General features: G+C 52.2%; 1 protein-coding gene across 1 annotated transcript in view; it reads right to left on the reverse strand.

Moving 5' to 3' along the window:
* The window catches only part of PEPD (peptidase D), a gene marked incomplete at both ends in the record, with an annotated part of 93,027 nt that overhangs the window by 31,391 nt on the left and 34,726 nt on the right, over positions 1–26,910 (reverse strand). Inside the window, 2 exons of the mRNA XM_084256873.1 lie at positions 25,398–25,444; positions 26,340–26,415. Coding sequence (XP_084112999.1) covers positions 25,398–25,444; positions 26,340–26,415 — 123 coding nt within the window. The remainder of the gene's footprint in view (positions 1–25,397; positions 25,445–26,339; positions 26,416–26,910) is intronic.

The following is a 26,910-nucleotide window of genomic DNA, read 5'->3' on the forward strand; positions in this document are numbered from 1 at the left end:
ATTACTGTGGGGCAGGATCTGACAGGATCTGACAGGGTGTCATGTGAATGGAGGCTGCTAGAGACCGTGCACCCAGGCTGCTCTGAGGAAAGGCCTCATTTTGGTTCGACAAGCTCCCCACAACCTCCTCAGTCCCCAGTCGGCACCTGTGGGTCTTTGGGAAACAGCTTCTGGGGTACATGCCAACAGAACCTAGGTTCTTTCTGCACCCCAATCTGTCCTATCTCCAGTTTAGGAGCCTAAGAACCAGGCCGGTGTGAACTCCATGGCCCCTGGCCCTTAGCACCTGGGGGCCACGGGATCTCTGAGAGCAAAGTCTCCTCTAGCAAACCTGGCTGCTGAGGGCCACTCTTTTCCCACAATGCTTTGCTCTCTACCTAGTGCAGGTGAGGCCCCTAATTCTCGCTGGAGTCTGGCTTGATGACCTTCCACCTTTCTGTATGTCATAGCTCACTCTGAGGTCAGGCCATAGACAGAGCCAGGTGAGGGTGGTGGCAGTCTCTCTTGGCAGCGGTGGGAGGCCTGCAGGACCCAGTTCTTTCTACCCTGTGTGTGGTTGTTTCACGTGAGCTGCCAAAGACCCCCTTCTAACCAGCTTTCCTGCTTCACTTGTGACTCTTAATGTTATTTTAGTCACATTCAGTCAAAGAAACTACTGGCATGCTATTTATCACTTTGAAAGTCTTCATCTACTTAAGATGATAAATGGGGGAGCGGGGAGGGACACTCACGCTGCCCCTATAGAAAGGTCAACCCAGAAGAGACGAGCCGCTCTGAGCTTGGGACAGGCGGGGAGAGCAAAGGGCAGGGGACTGGCCTGGCTGTGGAACCTCCAGCGCCTGAGGGAGCTTGTCACAGGGGCCGCAGCCCTGGGTGCAGCCATGCCAAGTGCAGGGACGGCCACCTTGCGTGGCCTCAGCTGCCTCTCATGCCACACAGGGAGGAGGTAGGGGACAGTGGGACAGCCACATGTGCTCCCCATGTGTCCCCAGTGAGCTGCGGGATGTCCCCTCTGGGGACACAGAGGGTGGGAGAGGCGATTTAAGAACTAACTCACATTCTCTGAACCCTCCTCCCGCTGACATCCCCACAAAGCAGGGCAGGTACCCAAGAATACTCCTCCAACCCCCACGAAGTTAAGATTTGTGGTAACTTCAACCTATTTATCAATAGCTAATTAATAAGGTCTACATCTTCTGATGACAGGGTGATTAAACTGTTTTTGAAATAATCCATTTTTAATTAAAATGCTACCCTCTCTTGGTTTCTGAATAGATTCAAAAGAAAGCCTTAACAGATGTCTTGTTTTTAAATACACATTATATAAAGCCAATAATTAGAAGAATTCATGCTTTTAATTATATTTTAATTATTCTTTGCCTATCGATGCAAAGTTAAATATTCTTTTTTTATGGTACTGACATTGCTAACCAAAGAGGCAGACAAGTAGCAGGAATTCTTCCGTGTGTGAACCCCCAATCTGGGGATCTGTATGGCAGCAAAGGAACCTACGGGCTTGTATGCCCAGCAGACCTGGCAGTCGGCAGGCGGTCTGATTACAGAAGGGCTCCCAGCTTGGGCTGAGGGTGTCACGCCCCACAGTGGAGGCGTTGGTTATGAGATGAGGGCCTGGGTTCCCTTTCTGAACAGCGTGAGGCAGGAAAGTCCCCTAACTTCTCCATTCCCCCCAACCCCAGCACACATTCCAGAAGATCTCACCAGAGTGACCCCACCAACAACCAAATGACCCACCAAAATTCAGAAGGCTCTTGATATCTGACAAGAGCTTAGAGGATGAGGAAGTAGGAGCCACAGGGCAAAGGTGGCGGCTGGAGAGGGTTCTCAGTGGCCTCTCTCTCCTCTCACCATCAAAAACCCTTTTATAAGTAAGACCCTGCCCCCTCTCTCCCCTTTTTCTTTCCCCCTCTCCCTCTCTGTCTCACATCCCTCATTGGTTTTAGTTTGCATATGGCTGTGTCATAGTGCCTGGCCAGGCCACGTCTTCCTGAACCCAAGGCTGGGCACAGTGATAAGCACACAGTAGGTCCTCACTAAATATCGGAGGGAAGGTAACAGATGGCAGGGAGGGTTGGCTTGAACATGCCTCGTGATCAAAACAGAACATGTGTGCATTCATGTGCACATACACACACAGCCCTAAAACCCCATCTATCCAGGAGTGGCCCCGGGTGCTCCCCACTTCACTTCCTCTTTCTGAGAATATTTCTCAGCCTCCTTGCAGTTAGTCGGGAATCATGTGACTGATTCTAGTTTTGCCTGTCTGGGCAGAAGGGACATGTGCTGCTTCTAGGCAGGGCTTTTGAGCGTGGATGTGAGTTCTCTTCTCTGTCTCTCTCCCCTCTCAGAGAGGAGGAGCTGGGCAATGGTTGCAGCCCAGACTTGGAAGACAGCATGGACCCACCTCAGATTGCAACATGAGCATGAAATAAACTCAATGTGCTAAGCCACTGAGATTTGGGTTTTTGTTACTGCAGCAAAAGCTATCCTATGCTGACTAACACAGATAGGAATTTAGAATGTGGTAAAGGTGGAATTATAAATCAGTGGGCAAAGCAGACAACAGGTGGATTAATCATTTCTTGGGGGGCAGAAAAGTCAGAATCCTTGTTTACTCATTACTCTTAAATGCATTTGAGACAGATTAAAGAGTTAATTGTTGAAAAAAGAAACTCTATTGGTATGCTATACTATACATACCAGTGCTTGAAGTATTTCATAATGGTACAGAACATATTTTTTAAAGATCATAAAATCCCAAAGCAAGAATCAATACATGTAAACAGCTGAATTGTATTGAGGTAGTAAAAAAAAAAAAAAAAGCCTATATAATTATACAAAAGACACAAGCTATACAGGAAAGGGCCAATTTGACCATATTTAAAATTCCTGTATATCAAAATGACTCAAAACAAAAATATCTTGACAAACAGAACAATAGTATGAAGAGCCCTATTATAAAGTCCTCTTTTAGGTCAGTAAGTCAATCACAAATGTCCACTTAGCAAACCATGCCAAGCATACAGAAGCCACAAAACATGAATATCCAAGAAATACTTGTAAGAGAACTTCAACCTCACTGGTAATCAAAGAAGTGTGAGTAAAGGTTGGATATTACCTTTCACTTACCAGACTGGTAAAAATAAATAACAATAACACAATAAGGTTAACTTTCAGGTCCAAGTGGACACAGAGGCACTTGGGGGTGACTGCGTGTCACCAGCTCAGCGGCTGAGAGCACAGTTCTGGGGCAGGGCCACCTGGCTTCTCCAAGACCCATTTGTGTGCTGTGGGATCTCCTGCCAGCTCCTTACAGCCCTGGCCCTCAGTGTTCTAGAGAGTGGAGAGGACGCCACTCCCACCTCGTGGGCTTAATAAAGTTCCCAGGAAGGTGCGACATGTCCTCTCCCCTCCACAGCTGTGAGGGAGGACAACTTTGAGAGGGCAGTTTGGCTTCGTGAATCAAAGTTTTCCCCAGCAATTCTATTGCAGGAATTTACCCCAAAGAGACTGTCAGGGAAACCCCCACGTGGTGGAGCAAGAAGGCTGACTATCACAGAGCTGCTCGTGCAGAAACCTCCGGCTGTCCCAGGGGAGGGCTGGCTAAGCATATTACAGGCCCCCACGGGCGCCCGTGCCCGAGTTCACTGACGGGAAGAGATTTCAGCTTCACACAGGAGGAACAAACTCGACTAGCATGATCCCAGCAGATCAAAGTCTGTTTGTCTGTGCCCCTGGGGAGATCCGGAAGCTCGTCTGCCACCACAACAGGGGGGGCTGAACGTCTGCATCATGGAATTATTTTTCCTATCTTGTTTACGATGCTCTGCACCGACTGATGTGATATCTTGTTTATCAGAATAAAGCTACATGGACAATGTTTTTTGGAAGAAATGAAAGCTGCTTGTTAAAGATCAGCCCCCTGCACCCAGTCTTGCCCAGCCAGTCCCCCCAGGCCTGGGTTAGCAGGTCTTGGGGGACACAGCCCAATAGCCACAACCCAGGACAACTACGTGAAGCTGCCACAAGGGGTCGCCAGTGCACACCGCCTGCACCCACATGGGTACCTTGAGAAACAGACCAGCTGGAGGAACCACGGTCCAGAAACAAACTGTGCGCAGGGCTCTTTGGCATGGGGTTTGGAGAATCCAAGCCACACGAATCCACCCCTGCTCCCAAAGTCCAAAAGCCCACCTGCCTTTTCTTCTCTGGCAAAATCTCAGTCTGCACAAAGAGATCGCCCCCCAGCAGTTGGAGTGAGGGGTATCAGAGACTGGAAAATAGCTAGCCTGCTGTCTCTCACTGCCCGGACTACTGCCCTCTGTACCCATCCCCAGCCCTCCAGCTGCAGTGAAGGGAGCAAGAGACAGGATGGGAACAAATGTGCACTCTGAAGGGCTGAATTCAGAAGCAAATTTGCCTCTGGTGCTGTCGCCTGGAAACCCCAGCTAGCTGCATCCCTTGGGAGCAGAAGGAAGTGGCTCTGCCCTGGAGGACTGTGTTGTTCCTTGGAAGCGAGCCTGCCGCTGTGAATGGATCTGGCAGGTACAGGGCAAATCACCTCAAACGTATAAAACATGACATTCACCAAATGCCCTGGACAGAAAACTTGGGTTCAGCAAATGGCCCCGATCTGAATAGATTTCAGGACTTCAGTTTCTAAATCTCCCTGGGAAAAGCACTGCTAAGTGGCAAAGGTGGCAAGCTGGGGCACCCTGCATGTGCAGCCTTAATACCTTGGAGCCTCACACATCTTCCAGAAACCCCTCAACCCTGTCCAGTCTGCAACTGTGGTTGGGGGAGGGGGCACTAGGCCTGCCCTCCCTGCCTGAGGCAGAGGGTTGAGGGGTAAGGGAGAAACATATTTTAAGGGAATTGCTTAGACTCCACCAGTTTGGGGACCACCAGTGGTCCCAGTCCAGGAGCTACACAAACAATCACAAGAGGGCCCCAAACAATTCTGACTATGTGAGTCTGGCTCTCTTTTCCGGCCTTCCTAGCCTCGGGCACAGAACAAGTTCAGAAATACATCAACGCACCAGCCTCCCCAGGAACTTCAATAACTAGGGAAGAGGTTTCTTCATGGAATTTTTGTGTTCTGCTAGTTCTTGGCTCGCTCAGTGAGAGTTGGTTTTTTATCTTTTAGCTACAGAGCCAGAGCTGCGCCCTCCCTGCCAAGGGGGCATTCCTACTCCACAAACACACAGCCCACTCCAAGGCCCTTGAGACTATCTTAGAATAATGATGCCCACTTTGTACCTCCAGGGGACTTAACTAATTTATAAGGCAATTTTAATAATAACTATGTATTAATTTTACATTTCCTTTTTACCTATTTCAGTGGCTACGAACTGTTAGGAACTAGGTAATATATTACAATAGGCTTCTGGGGACTTTTTATTAACCACTGCCCCATATTTAAAAATCTTCCTGTCAAATGAGAAACATTAAGAAATGCCGTCCCTTTTATAATTGCTTCTAATAGACTCAATATTCAGGTCTTGGCCTGCACAGACAGCGTAGGCGGTACTTCCCCCAAATTGCATTTAACTTTTCATTTTCTTTCTGACACCAGCCAACAGAATAATTTCAAAAGTGCACAAATGGTCATTTCAGCATGTCAGCCTGGAGCTCCCGTGACGCCTGTAAATCTAGAAGGTTTACAGGCGCCACTTAGGACAGGAGACTCGCAGCAGCCTCTGGACCCACACTGTGGCCACCACAGCCCTGCTTTGTAGAGCTTGTCCTTTGTCTCATTAGCTGATTTTTGAAATTGAACAGCCACACGTCCAGTGCACACGTCTTAGGTGTCCAGGCTGATGAAATTTCATAAACACGGCCCAGATCAAGATCCAGGACACCTTCCGTGCCCAGCAGGCACCTCGCCGCCCCTCTTGCCCTCTGTTCCTCTATCACAGACTTTCACAGGTGGGAGCTTTATTGAGGGCAGCAGGATGGACGGCACCTGCCATGGGTCTGACGTCTTTTTGCATAATGCTGCCCTCATGAGAGCCGTCCCTCTGTGCCAGGGCTGCGATAGCCAGCTCCTCCTCACTGCTCAGTGGGCCTCACAGGAACACACCAGTTTCTCCATCTCCCCTGGCAACTCTGGACCCCCCAGTTTTAGGTGATTCCCTGCCCAAGTATAGCGCTTCCCTGAATGCGTCGTCTGGCGTGTGCTGAGGGGACTCGCGGGCAGTTAGGAGGGCAACACTGAGCTTGGGGAGCTGCCATTTCTGGTGGTCATTCCCGAGCCTCGGTTTTTATTTTGTTGTTTTCCCTGAAGAAATTTTCAAGCCCATTCCTTTTATGAACATGGAGGCTTGAACCCGCACGTGAGGTCTGGGGGCTGCCTGAGCCTTCCTGCCTCCCTCAGACCCCGCGCAGAGCAGGCCTGTCCCAAAGTCAGACCGGGCCTGTGGGACGGCAACACACCTGGCCTGCCCTTGGCCCCACAGGAAGGACCAGGGGCTTCTGAGAAGTGGGGAACCACAGAGGAGAGCCCCCCTCAAGAGGGAACGAACTGTCTTCATATAAGTAGAGAACGCCACAGAAATGGAAACATGATCAGGGATGGGGGGTGGGGGTGAGAACGACAAACCCATCCAACCAGGGGCATGCAGGAGACTGGGAAAGGTCTTTCCAGGTAGAGCAGCAGGTAACCCAGCAAGCCACAGGTGAGGTCCCGCCTCGGGCCTGCCTCCCTTCTCTGAAGGAAGGACTGAGGCAGAACACTCGGGATGGCAGGAGAGAAGCAGCCTGGAGAGATGCCAGCTTCCACGGGGAGGGAGCCCCATGCACAGGCCTGCTGCAGCATGGCAGACAGGGACGATCAGAACAGAGCAGGAACAGGATGCTGAGGGATGAGGTGTGACAAAGGGGGCAGCCATAGCTGGGAGGTTGAGGTGACAGCTTCCTCAGCCACCCGGCATTTCCAGGCAGAGGAGAGAAAAGGCCCAGCCTCCCGGGGCCGCGGAAAAGCCACCAAGCCAGGGATCCTTTGTTTTCATTTCCAAACTCAAAGGGCTCTCGGCTGTGCCAGTGTCTGATCCTGACTCAAAGCCACAGGAGACCCCTGGTGAACCCGACGTGGAGGAGCCTCAGCTGTGACAGCCCGGGGGGCTTGGAAAATTGAGGCCCTAGAACCCAGTTTTAGAAATTTATGAATAATAAATGCAATTAGCGTGATGGAAAACAGAATCTGGAAGCCACACTGGAGCCCCGGGGTGGGTGACTCACCAGGTCACCGCCCAGGCCTCCACAGTGGACAGGTGGCCAGATGGTGGAGGCACCCAGCCCTTACCCTGCCACAGCCCACAACAAAGAACAATCAGCCCTGGGGTCTGGCTGTGGGAAAATGGCCCCCAGAACCTACCCTCCTTGCTCACTCCCTCCCTGTGCTAGGGTCCCTGGCTCCTGTGCATGCCCTCCTGACCTCATTTCCCTCACCTGCAAAATGGGATTACCAGCCATAGTGTGGCTGGACACTATCATCTAGGTGCCTTCTTCAGCCTCTCCTACTGGCCCAGGACTGGGTATTCCTGCCTAACCAAGACAGGTATGGTCAGGGGCTCCAGTCCCTCCAAGGCTGAGGAGACACCTGCCCTTGCCACGGGCCACCAGTCTTGTGCCCACCTTGGAGGCCTCAGTGGCTGCCACAGATGAAGTCACCCAAGAAACCCCGTCTGGTCTCCCCCTAGGGGGCACAAGGCAACGAGGGTAAGGTATTACCTGGAAGTTTCTCTCACTTCATACAATTGTACATTTATTATGGGAAAATCAATGATATCACCACCTCCATCTTCCACACCTGTTGCTGATCTAAAGTAATTATTGCAGGGCGGTAGGCCAGAACTGGGCTAGTGCTCCTGGGAGCACCCGTCTGCTCTATCCCTTCATTTCAGGGGGGCCCAGAAAGGAAAGCTAGCAGAGCGATCCACCCCAGCCAGCCCCCAAATGTTCATTTATCAGGTCCATCAGCCACACCATTGCACACCTACTGTGTGCTAGCCATCAGCTGCTGTGACACTGGACAAGCAAGGCAGACTCAGGCCCCAGCGCATGGAAACTTTCTGTGACATTACCTGAGAAACTGTGACCTTAGACAAAGCAGAAGCCACATGCTGGGAGAGCACAATCATGGAAGACTTCCTGGGGGAAAGGGGAAGAGCAAGTGGGGGGCAGAAAGAAGTGGGGCAGGTGAGCGGAACAGAACTAGGCCTGAGGAGCCAGCCAGAGCTCAGGGAGCGACAGCAAAGGCCAAGTAAGGGGGGGGTCCCCTGAATTCATGGTCAAGGGGAGACTGGAGATGGGAAACACGTCCCGACTCCAACTGCAGTGTTTCCTATTCCTGGCACAGCCACTCTGGACATCAACTTTTCAAAAAAAGTCTTCATTTTTTTCTTTCAAGTTTCCTTTAAATGATAGCTTGTTTAGCTACCAACATCAATTGGCCAGCAATTCCTCGAACAAATGGTTCTCTGCTCGTCTCTGAGTTCAGCCACTTTTATTTGTCCCCAAGTATTTGGCAGGAACCAGTTACATCAATAAAGAAACGTCAATTTTTAACAGCCACATGAGATGCAAAAGCTTCAGATGGATTTTCTGTCGGCAAACAGGGCGCCTGGAGGAGCTGTTATTAACGGCCATCAGAGACATACAGGCAGGCCCGTGAGACAGGGCTCCAGATTTAGACTGGATTAAGGAGATACTGTAGGCACCGGACCTCGAAGCGTCATAAATAACGTTGAAATTTTAGATTGTGGTTGAACTCTGTTGTCACAATCATTTAGGTCACGATGTGTTTGATGTTGTATAGCAAAATGACAAATACCTTTCTCAACTGCTAAGTGCATAGAGCCCGTCAGAATAAATCCAGCCAAAGTGCCCACTCCAGGTAATCAGGCTGAGACACAAAGTGGGAACCTGCAGGGGTGGGTGGTTTCCGAAGCGACTAGGGCAGTGATTTCCGGGGGGTGTGGACCATGCAGCGAGGGGCCCATTTTCTTGCTGTCCCTCACAACCTGGCCATGCAGTCTCGTTGTGGGAAGATGTGGGTTTCCAAACCCTTAATAACACATGGGGCCTGCTACTCCAGTTCTCTCCAACAACCACCAAGCCACAGCCGAACGAAAGAAAGGCGAAGGGAAAAATAATGTCATGGAGTGTTGAAATGCGGTGGGATGAAATATGGGGCAAGAAGTACGTGAAAGAAATGGGGGCATAGGGGACAGCTGGAAGTCACCCTCCCGGTGCCGCCGGCTGGCCCACTGCCCAGAGGCCTCCCCAAGGATGTCACCAACAAAAGACTTCCGGAGAGTCTGGAAGGAGTGTCTGGGAACCAGGCAGGGATCTCAGCGGGATGCCCATCCAGCCTCCCTGAGGCTGGTTCTCTGGCAAACTCAGTTGAACACAGGGTGCTCCTAGGGCCTGGAAAATAATCCAGAGGCAGGGCTGCCACACCCCAAGTCTCCCTGGGTCCACGCAGTGCCTGAACCGCAGGAGAAACAAGGCCAGTCTTGCAATCCTGCCAACTCAGATCCCAAATCACGGCTGGACCACTCCCTCTCGGCCAGACTGGCCTGACTTTGTGATGGGCACAAAGTAGAAACAGAGGGCAGTGAGAGAAGAGTCAGGTCAAAGGGTTTCGCAGGCCCTTTGGCCCTGTGGACATGATGCAAGATCAGAGCCTTAGCAGGGATCTTATGACCCGAGTCAGGCCTGGTGAGCTTGTCCAGGGGTCCAGCCGGCCAGGCTAAGACTGGAGTAGCTCCCACATGATGGAGGTGAGGACAGCAGGGCGCTGGCTGGGCAGCTGTTCCGGAGGGAAGTATTCTCCTTGGAGAGCCTCAACTGGCAGCTCCGGAGCTGAGGGGTTCCCCTCCCAATTCCTTACAAGAATGGGGGAAACTAGAATGCCTTCTATTCAAGGGGTCTGTACTCCAGGTCTGAGGGGCTGCTCTTGCATCAGGGCCTAGGGAGGAAAAAGCATGATGTGGCTGGGCCCCCACACATGGGCACATCACACATGCACCCACAGCCCCGCAATGCATGACAGCACCTGGGCCCTGCAGCTCCTGCGCACCCCCTTTCCCTGGATTGGGCACCTAAGCTCAGCGGGTCTAGCACCAGACCCTCCAAATCCTCTCCCAGGGGGTCACAACTCAGGCACAGCAGGAAAGCATGAAGCCCACACCCACCTACCCACACACATGGAGAGTGGATAGCTGGCCAGCATGAGTAGGCTAGCCCATGTGTGGCGGCCTGGGATGCCCATCCAGCCTCCCTGGGCAGCCTGGCAATGTCCCTGGGCCCAAGGCTTAGATTTTAGCTTCCTGGGGTCCCTCAGCAAATAAGATTTCTCAGGTGCAAGGGACCAGCAGAGAGATGACCACCTCTGCCCACAGTTCCTCGGGTGTCTTCAGATCATGCCACCCAGCCCCATCTCCAGGAAGGGTGGCAGGCGCCCCATCTGCAGCCGCCCTCATGATCCAATCAGACCACGACCTCGCAGACGCTGCCGCCCTCAGGCCTTGATTAATGCCTGTCATAAGCTCCCAGAGCAAATGCCAAACTTTATGAGACTGGGTTCCAAGAACTGTTCTTAATGACTTTACGCTGGCTCTCCCTCAAGCACAGCAATGGCTCATCTATCAAAATTCTAAATGACATCCGGTGAGACCTGCCACCAGACAGCTGGAAATGACCTGCCAGCGACCTCGCCTGGAAATGAACCTTCCTGTGCACAGAGGGGCTCTCATCTCCACCTCACTTAATAGCTACTCATCCTTCCAGGTGCTCAAGTCCAAAACCCTGGAGTCACCTTTGACCTTTCACAACCCACCCTTGATTTGACAGCAAGTCGACCTTCAAAATCACGGTGCAGTTCCCCTGCGCCTTTGGTCTTAGCACCGCCACATAAAAGATACCCAGAACCTGCTCGCCCTCACCTGGAACATTCGGACACCAGGTGGGGCTTGGTCCTCTCTCCCCACTGCAGGGGCTTCCTCACTCAGCTCCTGGCTGCTGCCGCCACCCACCATGGGCTCTGCTCAGCACAGCCACCAGGGGCCATCAGACAGCACCTCTCTTCTGCTCAGACCAATGTGGGCCTTGAGGGATCCCTGAGATTTCAACCCTTTCTGGGCCCTATCCTCTCTGCCACTGCACCTCTCTGCTGCCCCTCTGACAGCCCAGGGCCCAACTCCTCCGTCCCTGCTGGTCCCACCTGATGCTATGAACAGCCTTTGACACCCACCACCCACAGCAGGTCACCCCCAGAACCCCATCTATTATCCTTCCTGGCTTTCAGTTTTTGGTAGTATTTGTCACCATCAAATATGCCATACATTTTACTTATTTATTTCATCTCCCCACTGGAATTGCACCAATGGGTTTTCCTCTGTGTTTTCTCCCTGATCCTAGAACAGCACTTGTAGCCACACAATAAATGTCTGTAATCCAATAAACTGGCACAGGCCGTCTGGGAGCAAGCTAGTACTTGCCGGCCACAGGCACGGGGGGCCCACAGGTACCCGCTTGCCAAGGACAGGTGGTGTGCGGGGGCATCTGTCAGCCTGCTCGGCTAAGGGCTTTTGGGGACTCCGCAGACACTGGCAGCCAGCGCTGAGTGCTCTGGCGTGGACAGCCCTACATGCAGTTCCCAGCCAGTGTCAGCCCCACCCACTACATCTGGAAATGATTCCAGAAAATCCTGGGGTGTTGAAGGGACAACGAGCCTGGTATCTGCAGATTACAGAACCATTCCGAGACGACAGCGTCAACCTGCCTTCGGCACCGCCTGGCACCTCCCGCAAGGCTGGCCGGTCTAGCCCTGGGACACCTGCGAAACATCATCACACCAACATCACTACGACAGCAACACATGCCCCTTGTCTGCCAGCCCAGAAGTGAGAACTGATTCCTTGATAAACCCTCAACTGTGGGGTACATGAAGGCCAGTGGCCACACACACAGGAAGAGAGGTCTCCTGGGAGAAAACACAGTTCTGCGTGTTGACCTTGCCCTGAGGTGCAAGAATTTGGCCCCAGCCCAACTGGATGCACGTGGGCCCCTGAGTCCGCCAAGTGCTGAGTGAGGAGCCTGCACAGGCCTCCTTTCCCTCCACCAGTGGAGGAGCTAGCCCTGTTTCTGTCTTGACCTGGCATACCTCATCGCCTGACATATGCCAGGCCATCCTGGGCCCCACAGAAGGGCTGGTTCTCTGCCCTGTCGACTGCCTAGAAGCTGCTGGGCCTGGGCTCTGGGATACCACCCATCCTTGCCAGTGACCTCTGCTGGCTGGAGACCTCTACCCCACCTCCATTGCCCCCTATCTCTACCCACCTGTCACCTACCTAGCTAGTCCCCTTGTTGTGGTCTCTGAGGAACCATAAAGAGTAGTTCTAGTGGCTGCAGGAAGCTCTGAAAACAGCCTGGTCCCCAGGTGATGGTGTCCTTGGTTTCCTGGCTGAGGCTAACTTTGACCCAGGGGTGGGTGACCTGCCCATTCTCAGTCTCCTCCCACTCACTTCCAGAGACAGGCCTTATCTAGAGCTGGCCAGATCCTGCCCTGATTCTGGTATTAGGTTTTACATCATAATTCGCACTATGATGGGTTTATCCATCATTTATCTATCTTTTAAAATTGTTATAGTATTTTTAAAACCAGGACTCCCCCAAAGACAACCATGTCTCTGTGGTTCCCTGTACTGTGCAATGATAACTGACTGGTTGAAAGATAAGAGCCCCTTTCCCTTGGACAGAGGTCACAGGCAAATCCGTAAAGAATGCAGTGTTCAGCTTGCCAACAGTGTGACCTTGGACAATTCACTTAGCCTCTTTGTGAAAGCACATAAACCCCATGAAAGGGGATCATAATTGTCTCTGCGCTGAGAAAGCTGCCCTGAGGATGAATAATGCTGCACAAGAGCCAGGGTCTGGCTCTGACAGCACCCCCAGGGCTGTCTCTGTCGGTTGGTGGGTTCCTGCTGCTCCCCTTCTCCCCAGCTATACCCTTGGAGCAGGGCCTTTTGGCACTGCTGCATCCTTAGGGCTCAGGGCAATGTCCGGCACAGTAAGTGCTTGAACAACCCAGAGGTACTTGCCCTGGCCTCAGAGTTCTGTGTCTCAGGAACAGGAATGTCCTGAGACACAGGAATGTCTTAGGTGCCAGGAATGCCCCTAACGCCCCTCTGCCCCTCCTTGAAAATCATCACCGTCCTGTTCATAGATGTCACAGTGCATTTCCAAGATCCCAGACCACTGCCCCTAGCTCCTCCCACGCCTCCCTGGAAGGTGACCTCACATTTTTGCCAGACCCTTGGGGGATCTGCCCAAGGGTGGCCTCACAAGACCCATCCCACCTCCTGTCCCGCTCCTCTGGCCCCGTGGAGGGGCCCAGAGCGAAGGGCATGCTTAATGGTGCACGCACATGCACGCACACCCGTGGACTCTGGGCAGCAGGGTGAGGGGCAGGCTGAGCGGGTATATACCTGGCTCACTCACTCACTCACTCACTCACAGCGGTGGCCATGAAATACAGCCAGGCCCTGACTGAAAGAACAGCTCCCGGGCCCAGGGGATCTCTCTCCTGCCCAAATTCATGGGCCTCATAAAAGCAGAGCCTGAGGGCAGAGCTTCTGCATTTTAGAAGGAAACACAATGACTGGGAGGCAAGAGAGAAAGAAGCAAGTTGTCTGCTGCTCTAGCTGCGGGCGGACCAGACTGGCCTGTGGGGGAGAGGACTCAGGGAAGCCTGACTCTGACTCAGCCTACACGGCACATCCCAGCAGCACGGTGGCCCAGCAGAGGCTGGACTCATCGCCATTCCCCCTCTCCTCTCACCTCCAACATCAAATCCTTTCAGGCTCCAACTGGTCTTCCCACCCACCCTCTCCTGCAGCCCAGCCTGGCCACGCAGCAGCCACCTCCTGTCCTCTCACTGCCGCCTCCCCCACATGCCAGCCAGAGCCACAGAGTCAAGTCACTCCCCAGCCCACAGAAACCTTTGAGGGGCTTTTCCCTGAGACCTGGAAGACGTGGCTCTGTGACTTCTCTCTACGGGCCAGACCCCACACACTGCACCCTCTCACCAGTGGCTCCCTGGCCTTCTCAACCACAGCTGGAGACGCCAGTGGCAGCAGCTATAATTCCTTCCTCACTATTCTCATCCCCAAGTGTGATCCTCCCGCCTGTCTGTCTCCTCCTCTGGGATGTCAGAGCCCCAGGAAACTGGGTGCCGCGGAGACAAGAGGTATGAACAGCAGGCAAAGGGCCAGGTCTGATTTCTTCAGGGAGCAAAGGCATGAGGTGGTCGGAACCGTGCGTGCAAAGTCACGTGTTGAAACCCTGACCCCAGTGCCTCAGAACATGACTGTATCTAGAGAGAGGATCTTTAAAGAGGCAATTACTTTAAAGCTGAGGTCATGAGACTAACCCTAATGGAGGCTGATTTTTTAAGACTGGCATCCTTATAGGAAGAGGAGATCGGGACACAGAGAGACACCAGAGACGTCTGCACACAGAGGAAACCCACATAAGGACACAGGAAGAGAGGCCCTGGCAAGCCGAGGAAAGAGGCCTCAGAAAAAAACCAGCTCTGCTAGCTCCGATCTCGAACTCCCAGCCTCCAGGACTGCGAGGAAATAGCAGCATGCTGTTTACATCACATTCTCCTCTCCTTGCCCGCAAGAGTCTGTGGTATTTTGCTAAAGCAGTTCTAGCAAACTAACACAGGTATCTTCAGCCAGAGGGAGGAGAGGGGTCCCCAGAGCTCTCAGGGAGGCTGTGACCACAAACCACCAGGGCCTGAATAGCTCGTGAGCTGAACACTGAGCTAGAGCCCCACCAGGTCAAAACCAAGACTGGGAGGAGGCCAGAGAGAGGATGCAAGGAGCCCCCCGCTCCAGCCAGCTCCAGTCACAGCGCTGCCACCTGCCAGCAGGGTCTGGCTCCTCATGGCAGAGGAGAAGCAGACCCCCACCCAGCCCACCCCACAGGGTTCTGCCTCCTCATCCTCCAAGGAAAGGCCACCAGACCAAGGCGTCCAGACGGCAGCCTCTCAGAGATTCATTTCTTTCCTCTTCAAAGCGTTATAGATTGATTGCCAAGTCTTGCCGTAAATCAAAAGAAAGTCACTACTCATTACCTACTTAGAATTCCCCAAGTTCTTCCTGGGAAACCATTTTTCAACTGTTTGATCTCAGCGCCACCAGCACTATCTCCAGGCACGCCACCCATCACGGCGGCCACCAGACACTTTTTTCTTCCAGGCTCCCTTCTCAGCGCCTAGATGGATTTCTGCCTTTCTCCACTTTCAAGAAGAGCTGCCAAGATAAATGATTCGAAGACTCTGGCTCATGCTAAAAATATATGGACTCCTTAGAGCTTATTCTGAGTGACCCCAAGTTGGGGGGAAAAATCCTGAGACATCCCCACTGGACTGGTGGTGCTGGCAGCAGGGTCCCACATTCACCCGGGCTCCTGGCTGCTCTTTCCTGGGTCTGCTCACCTGCAGGCCAGTGACACAGGCCAGTGCCAGCCACAGTTGAGCCCTTCCTAGCCCTTAGCGGAGCTGTCACAAGGGCTCCAGGGTCACGCTGGCTGTGACTAGAGAGAGAAGAGATGCTCTATTTGTAAGCTGGCAGCTGCCGCCACTTTCCTGGTGCGTCCCACCACCACCATCCAGGCCCCAGAAAAGCAGTGACACTGCCCCCCCCCCTTCTTTTGCTTGGATGGACAAAGTAAACCAGAGCCCAGCCAGGCCCTGATCCTAACAATCTCCAGGTATCTACTCGTGTGTGGGGCTGACAGGGCAGGGCCCTCCAACCAGGTGCTGGAAGGAAGGAGATAACGCACCTGGCCCTTGCCAGGGAATCCAGCAGAGCAGCCTGAGGGTCAGGGGCTTCTCCTAGAAGTGGTGATGTGGCATTAGCCCCACTCCAGGCCTAGGCTTCGAGAAAGTTGGGAATTGCCACTTGCAATAGGGAGGACCCAAAGTCCTATCCTAAGTGCAGGCATACGTGTGTGTGTGTGTGTGTTTGTGTACACACGAGTGCTACTCATGAGAGCAGCCCCAGGAAGGCACAACTGTGCAATATAAGAGCAGAGGTGGTGGAGGGGCAGGCATGGGTGCTCTGCTTCCGCAGAACTGGCTGCCCTGACTAAACGGCAGCATTAACGAGAACGCAGCTGGTGGGGCTGGGAGCAGTGGTAACCATGACCTAGACCCATTTCCTAGCTTTTCTGGAAAGGCTGGGAAATGGTGAGACTGGAGAGGTGAGACTTTGTGTCCAGGGCCTTGTCCGGGCAGGAGCTGTGGTCTCCTTCTGCTCTGAGAAGTCTGCTCGGGGCCCAGAAGGCATGCAGGATACTCCATGTGCACTCCCAGACCCCATGCCCCAGGAGACTCTCACTGACACAGCACAGGGCCCACAGCTCTTCAGCTTGGCTCTCTGACATCCTCATTTCTTTGGGACCTCAAGTGCAGTCAGCAAAACACCCTGTCAGGGCCCATGGGAGAGCCGCAGGAGAGCAGCAGCTAAGCGGGCAGACTCGGTTGCAGTCCTCTCCTGACCGCCCATCCCAACCCTCTCTGTTTCCTTGCCCTGCTCAGGGGCAGCTGTGGGAGGAGGAGGCCAGTACTGTGACCCTGTGTGCCCTCTGACAACTACTGGTGGAGGCGGGAGGCCCACAACACCCATCCTCCATTCCACAGAGGGAGGAGAGCCAGGGCTCAGGACAGAGACCAGTTCAGGCATGACTCTGGCAGGAGACACAAGTCCAGCTTCACTGTGGTCCCAGAACTTGGAGGCCATTCTTGGGGCCTCTCAGCGGGGATCCCCCTCTCTATGGCTTCATCTTAAATTACCTCCAGGTTTCTATCACAGACGTGCCTGCTGGCAGCTACGAAAAGGGTTTTCAGAGTTCCAGGAGCAAACCCTTCAAGACATCCACAGAACTCAGAGTTCGGAAGGAAAAACTCCCGGCCTGGAATAATTGCTCCCACAGGGAGCATCTTTCTGCACCAGAATGCAAAAGGTCTGGATGAGAATTTTCTAAAAACTGGTACCAAACCTCGCAGCATAATCACAACTGTCTGCTTGCTTGGGGGAGACAACAGGAAATAAGAGCTCCTGAAGGAAAATTTTCTCCAGGTGCACTGAGGTGAGGAGCGAGGCCCTCTGACTGCCAGGACTTAGAGAACAGAGGCCCCTCCCGGGGCACCTGGCCCACAGGCCTTCCCCCTACCCCTTTCTGTCTGCCAGGGGGCTCCTTCTGGGAGAAGTGGAAAGGCAGTCCAGGGTGGGGGTGTGGCCTGGACTAGCTCACAGGCCTAGGGGCACCTGGCAGGTAACTTGTAGAGAAGAGAAGCTGACCGGGTTCCCACACAAATATGAGATGCAGACCTTTTTCCATAGCTCCCCCATTTTTCTTAAAATACATGACCCTTGAACTATCTTTTATTTTTCTCTCTTTCGATGGACGCCGGTATGAGAAATCTTTCTCAACCATGAAAGCACCTGCGGCATGAGAATGATAAAAAAGGGTGATGGAAAGGGTCTACCCCAATGCTGGGGAGGTGACTGGGAGGAGGGGCCTTAAAATAAAGGAATAAGCGAAGATACAAAAATAAGATTTACTAGCAATACCAATATCAAATAAAGCCAGATTCAAGTAAAAAAAAAATGGTTTGATTAGGTCAAATGGGCTCTTTCAAGCTGCAAAAAAGATATAACAATAACCTTTATGCCTCAGACAACTGGCATGGAAATGAATAAAGCAAAATCTAGAGTCACAAGAGAAATTCATCAAGCCACCTCTCCTAACCTTAAATACTCAAGACTAAGCCAGGAGGCAGATAACTGGACTATGGGAAGACACCTGATTTAATGCACACCAAAATACGGAGTGTGCAAATAAAAAATAAGCAACCCAGTATTTCCTAAATCACTGACCCAAATATTTCTAAAAATTCAAGATTAAGGAAAACAAAATTTACATAGACTACATTCCCTAGCTACAGTAGTGACAAATCAGAAACTAATAACAAAAAAAGTGAAACAACCATCTGGAAATGAGAAGAAGTGCTTCTAGTTCATTTCCTGAGACAAAAAGGCCCATCAATCAAAACTTCTCAGGATATGGGGAAGGCGGGGTTACCAAATGTATTAGTTGAAATGCATTTATCCCTAAAGAAGAAAAAAATGAGAATAAACTATGCTACCACTCAGTTAAAAGATAGCCATCATATTCTAAACAAGCTCAGGCAAAGAGAAGAGAATAATAGAACTGGGAATCCATGAGTTAGACAAGCAGAGATGATAAACACACTGAATGGATGACTTTATGAAATGACCAATAAAACTGATACAATCCTTTTATCCAGATGAGCAAGCACAGTAAGTGACAGAGCTGGGCCCAAAAGCCAGGATGCCAACCTCTCGAGAGCAGGCTCCCGCCACTACAGTACCTGCCTTGCCGTGTTGCATTAAAGAAACCAGGGCTCCTTGGGAAAGTGGCTGATTCTAGTGCAGGAGCAGGGAAGACACCTCGAGCCTGGTACAACTTGGAGGGGGCAGAAAGGAAGGGTGTGCTCAAAAGGCCCAATGACAGTGGGGAGCAGGTGGTGTCGGGGCGGACACAGTTGCTGAAGGAACAAGCCCCCATGGCCCAAGTTGGAATGACTTGAGCAGCAGAATAAATACCACTGGATTATAACCCCAGGTATAAAACAAATATCTGTGAGTCCACACAGACATATAAGTAAATCATCAAATAAATAGATAAATGGAGAAGAGACACATGTCCTAAACACAAGAGTCACACACAGGGGAGGTAGATACTCCCCTCTACAGGAGGGGGTTGCTTCCCATGTGGGCTGTGCATAGTGACTGACTTCCCAAGAGTACAGGATAGAAAAGGGAGAGAGGATTAATTTATAGTGGAAATACTTGGCAAGCGTATGACCTCCCTTGGGTGATCAAGGTCAACATTAACAGTGGAAAATGAGCTTGACAGCATGTACCCTTGATAGGAGGTGATGAAAGGGACACTTTACCTCCATGGCTTCCCTCCAATAGCCACAATCCTGCTCCAACCATGAGAAAAACAGCAGGCAAACTCAAACCGAAGGACAGTCTACAAAATACCTGACCAGAATTCCCCCAAGTTAAGAGCATCAAACAGAAGGAATGTCCGAGAAACTGTCACAGCCAAGAGGTAAGGAGACAGGACAATGTCTAAATGTAATGTGGTCATCTGGGTGGCACATTATTAAAGGAACACAAAGCAAGGACACTGGAATAAAGAATGGATCTTAGATAATAATGTATTGATATTATATGTGAGTTGTAACAAACGTGTCATACTCAGGTTAACCATAGGAGAAAATGGAAGCGTGGAATCTGGAATCTGGACTATCCCTCTAACTTCCTTTTGCCTCTAAAACAATCCTCACTAATTGCTTACCACACACACACTCACACACACACACACACACATACACACAAGTCAAGGGAGATGCCAAAATGCAGCTGATAAAATTCAACATCCTTTCTGATAAAATCTCCTAGTAAGTCAGAAGAAAACACTACTTCCTTAAACTGATGATAAATATTTATTGGAAATCAACAGTCAGTATCAAGTTCAATGGTGAAACACTAGAGGCCGATCCATAAAGATGCCTGCTGGCATTTCAGTTATTTAATGGGTTTCTCCAGGGGCAAATCCCCTGGCATTTAAAAAGAAAATGCTTATTTCTATTGGCTTTGCCCCAAAAAGCTCTAATTGGGCTGCATTTGACTAGGCTGCATTTGTTGGAGGCCCTTCCCTCTGGTTCTTTGTCCAGTTTCTGGAAAAAGACTGGTTCGTGCCCTAAATGTGCCCCTTTCTCTGTTGGACTCAGAGACCCACAGCCTCTCCATTGCCAGGCCCCAGCTGTGCTCTCAGATCCCTAGCTCCGCTGAACCTCACAGAGGGTACTCAAGTGGCAGCTGAACAGGCAAGGTGGGCACACGGGACCTGCCCTGCCTGGTGTGGACTGGCCCAGAATGCAATACAGTCTGCTCTGGTCTCCGAGAACTCTAGACCCAGACAGCCCTGGCTCCAGGAAGGGGCTGGGTTCAAACACGCTGAGGTCAGCAGGGGTGCAGGACTCAAGGGCTGCCTTCCTGAGGGGTACAGCAAACAGATGGGGGTCTCCTAACTTCTTTTGTGGCAGGTTGTGTATGGCCTATCTCCAATGGTCCAGCAAATGCTGGTAGGAAACCCCAGGCTCACAACTCAATGCAAAGAGCCAGATTTACCACACCTAGGCCCGGGGGTCTCAGCAGACCCTTTTGGAATAAACCAGACAACGCCTCATCCTGCTAGGCCCCTGCAGATGTGACCTGGAAGCTGTCCTGTGCTGAGGTGGGTCATGTGCTGAGGAGCGGCACTACAAAGAGCTCGGGGTGAGCTGGGGGTGAGCTGGGGGGCCACCTGTGCAGGGCAGGGCCTTGGATGGGTAGCGTGTGCAAAGCAGCCTGTCCTACCTGCCACACCTGCCCTGCTTTCCGCAGCCTCAGTCACCACGGGTTAACAGGATTGTAGGGTTTCCTATGAACTCCCCCACCTTCCAATTATCGTCCCTGGTTTTCTATTTCCTAATCCTCAAAAAAGAAAAAGAAAAAAAAAAACCTGCCTTGTTTAACAAGAACTCAGCAGGGTTTTGCAATCTGCTCCCTGGGGTGGTTGGATTGAAAGAACAACTGCCTGACCCACACACACACACACACACACACACACACACCACACCCCTGCCCAGGCTTGGCTGGAGGCTCTGTGTGTGTGTGTGTGTGTATGTGTAGGTGGAGACCACCTCCCTCTGGCCTTGGGGATTAGACACACAGGCTGCCCCCCCATCACCCAACCCCAGTCTGGACCACTGGGCGCATTAAACACAAGAGTCATCACTCCTCCATCTGGATAAAGGGCAGGAAAAAGCAACGAGACTTTCAGTACAGACCAGCACGGCCAGCAATTCTTCAGTAACACAGCACTGAAAGAAAACACAGGATGCTGCGGGTCGTGGCCTGTGACAGAGATTCAAGGGCCCCTGGATGGGGTCAGGGATTAGAAGAAGGAGCCCAGTCCAAGGAGGAGGCTAATGCCACAGGAAAGCACACCTGGCAGACCCTCTGTCTTTCAAATGACTTACCCCCCCCCGCCCCACCCCCTCGGAAGCTGTCACCGAAGGGCCCAAAATGGCCATTCACGGCTCAGAGAGAAAGGAGCATAATTTCAATTAAGGTCCCAGGCTGTCAAAAACATCAAGTTATTAATCTCCTTGTGGCAAATGTGAACCGGGACCTGCTTACACAGCCAATTGAGCATGCTCTAAATTAGTATTTGCAGGTAATTGATTCAGCTGCCAGCCCCATGCCAGCCGGTTACAAGCTGGTGACGCCACTAACATTAAATAATACGAGGCGGTAAAATGGACTGCCTGATTGGGCCTGCAGTCAGATGCTGTTAGCGCCCGATTTACCCAAACATTAATGTCTTATTGGTTTAACACAATTTACTACACCTCAATTGTGGAAAATGATTTTCGCTTCCACTGAAATCTTGCTCACAGGCAAAGCACAAAGGAGGAGGCGTCTTCACAGATGCCAGCAGCTCCCTTTTCTTTTTAACCTGTCCTCAAGATTTTATAACAAACCTTTGACAATAAAAAAAGAAAATGATGAGGCTTGGAATTGGGTCTCCAGTCTCTTGAATCTGAATACCAGGGCTGGGTGGTGTGACCTTCGAGAAAATGAGCTGTAGCATCACTATCCACAAACCCCTCCTCCCTGACCTGGCCCCTAGCCCTGAACATGCAGGGGCCCTACCTTCTGGCCCTGCGTCCCTCTGTGGGACTGGTGCTGGCAATGATCCAGCAGGTTCTAGGGCACCCCTTTTAGCCTGGGGTTCTGGTTGTCTTGAACCTGCCAGGCATCAGTCAGCCTGTGTGAAAATGGCCACACTTCCCGGGCAACCAGCACCTGCCTTGGGTGAGAGCTGAAATTCTTAACCTAGTTTCGAAAAGAATTCCAAAGCTCACAGTGGTGTGGAGGAGAACAGAAAAATAGCTCAGGACATTTTGTCCTCTCTCATTCATCTATCTCAGCAGCCCACACTTGCTTCCTGACACCAACTGTGGGGCAGACTATGTGGATAAATGAGACGGGCCTCCAGGCTCTCAAGGACACGGGCACCCACTGTCCCAGTGCCACCTGGCGATGACAGAGAGGGTGCCCAGGCAGAGAAGCCTGCCCACCTCACCACTGAGATGTCCCCAGGGGCTCAGACTGGCATTTGCAGTCGGGGGTGCCCTCCTCAAATCTGGCCAGGGATAGCCCAAGATGTGACAATGTCCTAGAACAACAACCTTCCTCCATCTTTGGGGGGGAGGTGACACCCTCCCATCCTCAAAGGTCACTCTACCCACCTGTCCTTCAGGAACAGGCTCTATCTCTGCCTCAGCCTTTCCCTGGAGAAGCCCCCAACTCCATCCCCACCTTCTGACCTAGGAGCCTCCCTGTTCTCAGTCTGGGACCCACAGATCTTCTGGTTCCCCTGCTGGACTGAGGCCTGCAAGGGAAGGCACAGCTTCCGGTCCATGTCTCCTCTGGCCAGCTCAGGGTGGGCACACGTGTAGCAGGTACCACAGGGTGCCAGCCCCAGGCTCCTGATGCCAAGGAGGCAGCAGTGGGGCCAACCAGGGATAGTGGGGCTGGGGGCGGGTGGAGGTAGAACAAACCAACTCTGAAAAGGAAGTTTTAGACCGATATGAACTAGATATTGGCGGTGTTAAGGAATTACTGTTAATTTGGCTAGATTTGATACTGACCTGCTGGGGTATAAATAAAAAAAAAAATCTCTGAGAGACCTACCGGTGAAAAAAATTAAGCAAAAAGCCCTGGGGGGGACTCTGAAGTTCATTATACTACTCTACCTTTGTGTGTGTGTGTGTGTGTGTGTGTGTGTGTGTGTGTGTGTGTGTGTGTTGGGGGTTGTGAGTACTTGAAATCTCCCATTTAAAGGAGAAAAAAGACCTCTGTGAGGATCTGAAAAGTATCCTGAGGCCCTGGCCTGACCCAGCACTCAGCAAGGTCAGGCTCTGGTTCAGGCTCCCCCCAGGCCCAGGAGCCCCTTCAAGCTGGACTCCCTGCAGCTCAGGCCACTAGGCTGCCGGCCTGCAGTAAAGGACAGGGTTCCACACAGGGCCAGCTAGTCCTGCTCCAATTTCTGGGTTATTTTTATTTGAGGCATCAGCTACGGGTCACTATAGGCCACCTCAGCTGGGACAGGGATTCTGGGACAGTGCTAATCTGAGGAAACCACTGCCTAGTCCATCTTCCAGGGAGCTCGTAGAACTCTTCCTGATCTTGATCTGGGGGTGCAGGTGGGGAAGGGCAGGGGTCCTGAGAACACCAGAGCAGACACAATACTTCGTAAGAGACCACATAGAGGTAAAACCTGGGATGGCTTGGCCCATGCTCGCCGCCCTCCTCCGAGTGACAGCCAGGTCCGCGATGAAGCCCCTGTCCATGCCCTCTTCCGGAAGCCACTGCGGCCAGGCCTTCAGAGCCATGCTCACCTCTTACTGCTCAGGGCAGGAAGAGAAATACAGGGGGTCCCTGTTCAGGATGGCTTTCAGGGTATGACTGTGAAAATGCCACATTCTCATGATCATAAATGCCCACTGCCAGCCCCATCTGCTCCCCCGACCCCTACCATTAGCGTGGACAGACCAGAAAGGTTGGGAGGGGGCCTCGGAGACAGAGCAGGCCTGGGGGTACCAGGCAGACTTGGGCCTTACAAGGTGGAGAAGAGGCTGTAGCGCCAAGTTCTTACAAGGCCAGGCAGGAAAGGGCTGCCTGGGTCGGGGTGACGGTAAAAGAAAAACTCTGTTCTGTACTCACACTTCTGACACCGGACCGGGGGTTCCCAAACCCAGCAATTCTCCAGATCTCTGTGGACACCCACTGGTGTCCAGAGTTTAATCCTGACACGAACCCCCAGAGTCAGTGCAGACACCACAGGTTAAGGGTTCAGCCCCACAAGCCTGATCCCTTCAGACGCCCCACTACAGGCCTCCTATCCTTCTGGCTGGTCAGCTATAAATCAGAGGTTCCCACGACCCCCACCTCGGGTTTAATAATTTGCTAGAATGGCTCACAGAACTCAAAAAACTGCTTTAGTCATATTACTACTTGATTGTGAAGGACAAGACTCAGGAAGAGTCAAATGGAGAGAGGTGACGGGGTCAGAAGCCCTTCTCAGGCTGGCCACCCTCCCTGTGCCTCGACTCCACCTCTCAGAAGCTCCCCGGACCCTTCAGTGTTTGACGAGGGGTCTGGGGAGGTTTACGGGAGGTCCCAATAAAGCAGGCATGGCTGACTGACTCGCTGGTCAGAATTCCAGTTCCAGCCCCCTCCTCTCCCAGGAAGCAGGCAGGACTGCAGGCTCCACACCTCAAATCCCACAGTTGGTTCCTCCAGCAACCGCTCCCGCCCTCACGAGTCCCTTCACAAGCATAAACTCAGGTGTGGTGAGAAGAAATTCGTTATGAATAAAACAGTCACTCCCCTCGCTCTTTCTGGAAGCTCTGGGCCAGGAAATTGCAACAGAGACCAAATATGTCTTATCATATCCCAGGCAGAGAAATGGCAGCCTCCTCGGTGTCCCCTCCCCACAGGAAGTTCTAAGTAGTGAAGTTTCAGGTGGGAGATGGTGGATTGGGGGCCTCCTGCCCCACGACCTGGGTGGGAGAGCCCTCTGGGGCAGTTTGGGTCTGACCCCTGGGTCCTGAAGCAGGCTCAGCAGCTGGCCAGGCCACACCCAGAGTAGCTGGGCAACCCCGGGAAGCACCCCGGGTGGCCGAGCTCTCAGCAGGCCTAATTGGAGCCGAAGGCCAATGGTGCTTCCAATGGAGCTTTATGAGCCACTTAACCATCCTTCGACCCAGTCATCCAAGCACAGCAGACATAATGGCAGTGTTTACACATAAAAATGGCAAGCTGTTTTACTAGCGGCTTTCAGAGTCACAATAGCAGCTATTTGGTAAAGTTTCCTGCAAATTGCAGAAACAAGGTCCAAGAGTGGAATGATGGGGCACTAAACCACCCCGAAAAGTAATCAAGGACCATTACCATCAAACACTCTGCCAAGAGCCAGGGAAGTGACCACAGTCAGGAGAAAAATCCTCTGCCCACAGTCCGGAAGCCCTGCTCATAATCCCCACTCCATCTCCGGGTGCTGCGGCGGTGCCTCATCTGTTACCAGCTCGGGGAACATAAATTACTGTTTTCTACATTTTAATCTTCATCCAGAGAAACACAGCAGCTTACCTTTCCATCTCATATTCTTTCATTCCCACTTTTACGGCCTTCATTACCTGCAGGATGGATATTAAGCAAAGGCATTTGTATTAAAGAGATAAGTAACACTCCCTTATAAATAATGTACGGCACTTTCCCAAAGAATGTTATTAAAAAAAAAAAAAAGGAATGATACGTACATACAGTGGTGCAGAAATGTGACAAATTAGAACATGTTTAATGCTCCAAAGCCATCCAGTTTATTTAAACCACTCTGGGGCACTTCTACTCAGGAGGAGATAAACAGCCAGCACCAAGCAACAGCCGGCCAGGCAGAAAAGATTACCCAAGAAATGGGTGCATATTTCATGCTAGGACAACGGTGATGACCATCCCATAAAGGTTCCCATGCCTCACTTTTATAAAACACAGAAAATGAGCTCATCCAAGAGGCTCTGCTGCCCACCAAGGACCCCCGTATGTTTCTGGCACAGAGTTGTGACTGTCACTGAGGGGGCCCTGGGGCCACCCCAGTCACCTGAACCTGCTTTCATATTTGCTCTCATGCCTCCACCAACAGGGGAAGGTTTGGGAAAGAACCCGTGTGAGGACTTTTTCAGAAAAAAAGAGTGACAGTAATAAATGTGCATGAACAGTGGGTAAGGACAAGACTCCTTCAAAGGAGCTTAAGAGGATGCCAGAAAGCACAGCCCTACTGGGCTTCTTGCTAGGAATTCCCTGCGGGTGGGTGTTTCAAGGTGAGGGACAGGGGCAGGACGTCTGCTGTCCTTGGCTGTCCTGTCTCTGGCCTGCAGCGAAGCTCCTGTCTGCTTGCGCTGTGCTGGGGACCAGGGCCGCCCCGGCCAGCCGGCCATCTGGACACTGCTCTGACCCCGCACACAGCTGGCTGCTTCCCCCGCCCCACCCACCCCCCACCCACAAGGGCACATCCATGAGCCCAGGCTGGCTTACCTCCTTGTGGGCCTCACTGGAGATTTTATTGGTGTAGCGCAAAACCTCCAGCTCCATGTCTGTCTTAAAGACCCGGCTTCAAAGAGGAGAAAACACAAAGTGGCAAGTCAGAGACTTCTGGCAGGAGCTGGGGACCCCTCCCAGGAATCCCTAGGGCCACCACGCCCTGCGCAGCTGAGGAAGGAACTTGGCCAGGTAGTGCCCAGCCAGACCATAGAAGCCCATAGTTAATGCCCAATCCCTGCCTAATGCCAGTGCTGGGCAGCCAGGCTGCTTCTAGCTACGCGATCTGGAATCCCAGATTCTAAGACTCAGTTTCCTCACCCATAGAATGGGGGTGATATCAACATGGCAAGGCTGTTGGAGCTGAATCTTCAGCACACTCTCCCACAGCTCTGCCCAGTTGGCTGTCTCCCATTTCTTCCTTCCCCCCCTCCCATCTGCCCATGGGGAAACAGGGGGTTGGGAGGGGAGGGGGACTGGGGTGCAGCCCCCCCAGTCCTATGTGCAGAAGTGCGTGCAGAGCCAGTCAGTCCACAGAGAAGTAGGAGGCTAGCACAGATGAGAGGAA

Source organism: Talpa europaea (genome assembly GCF_964194135.1).
Source record: "Talpa europaea genome assembly, chromosome: 16".
NCBI lineage: Eukaryota > Metazoa > Chordata > Mammalia > Eulipotyphla > Talpidae > Talpa > Talpa europaea.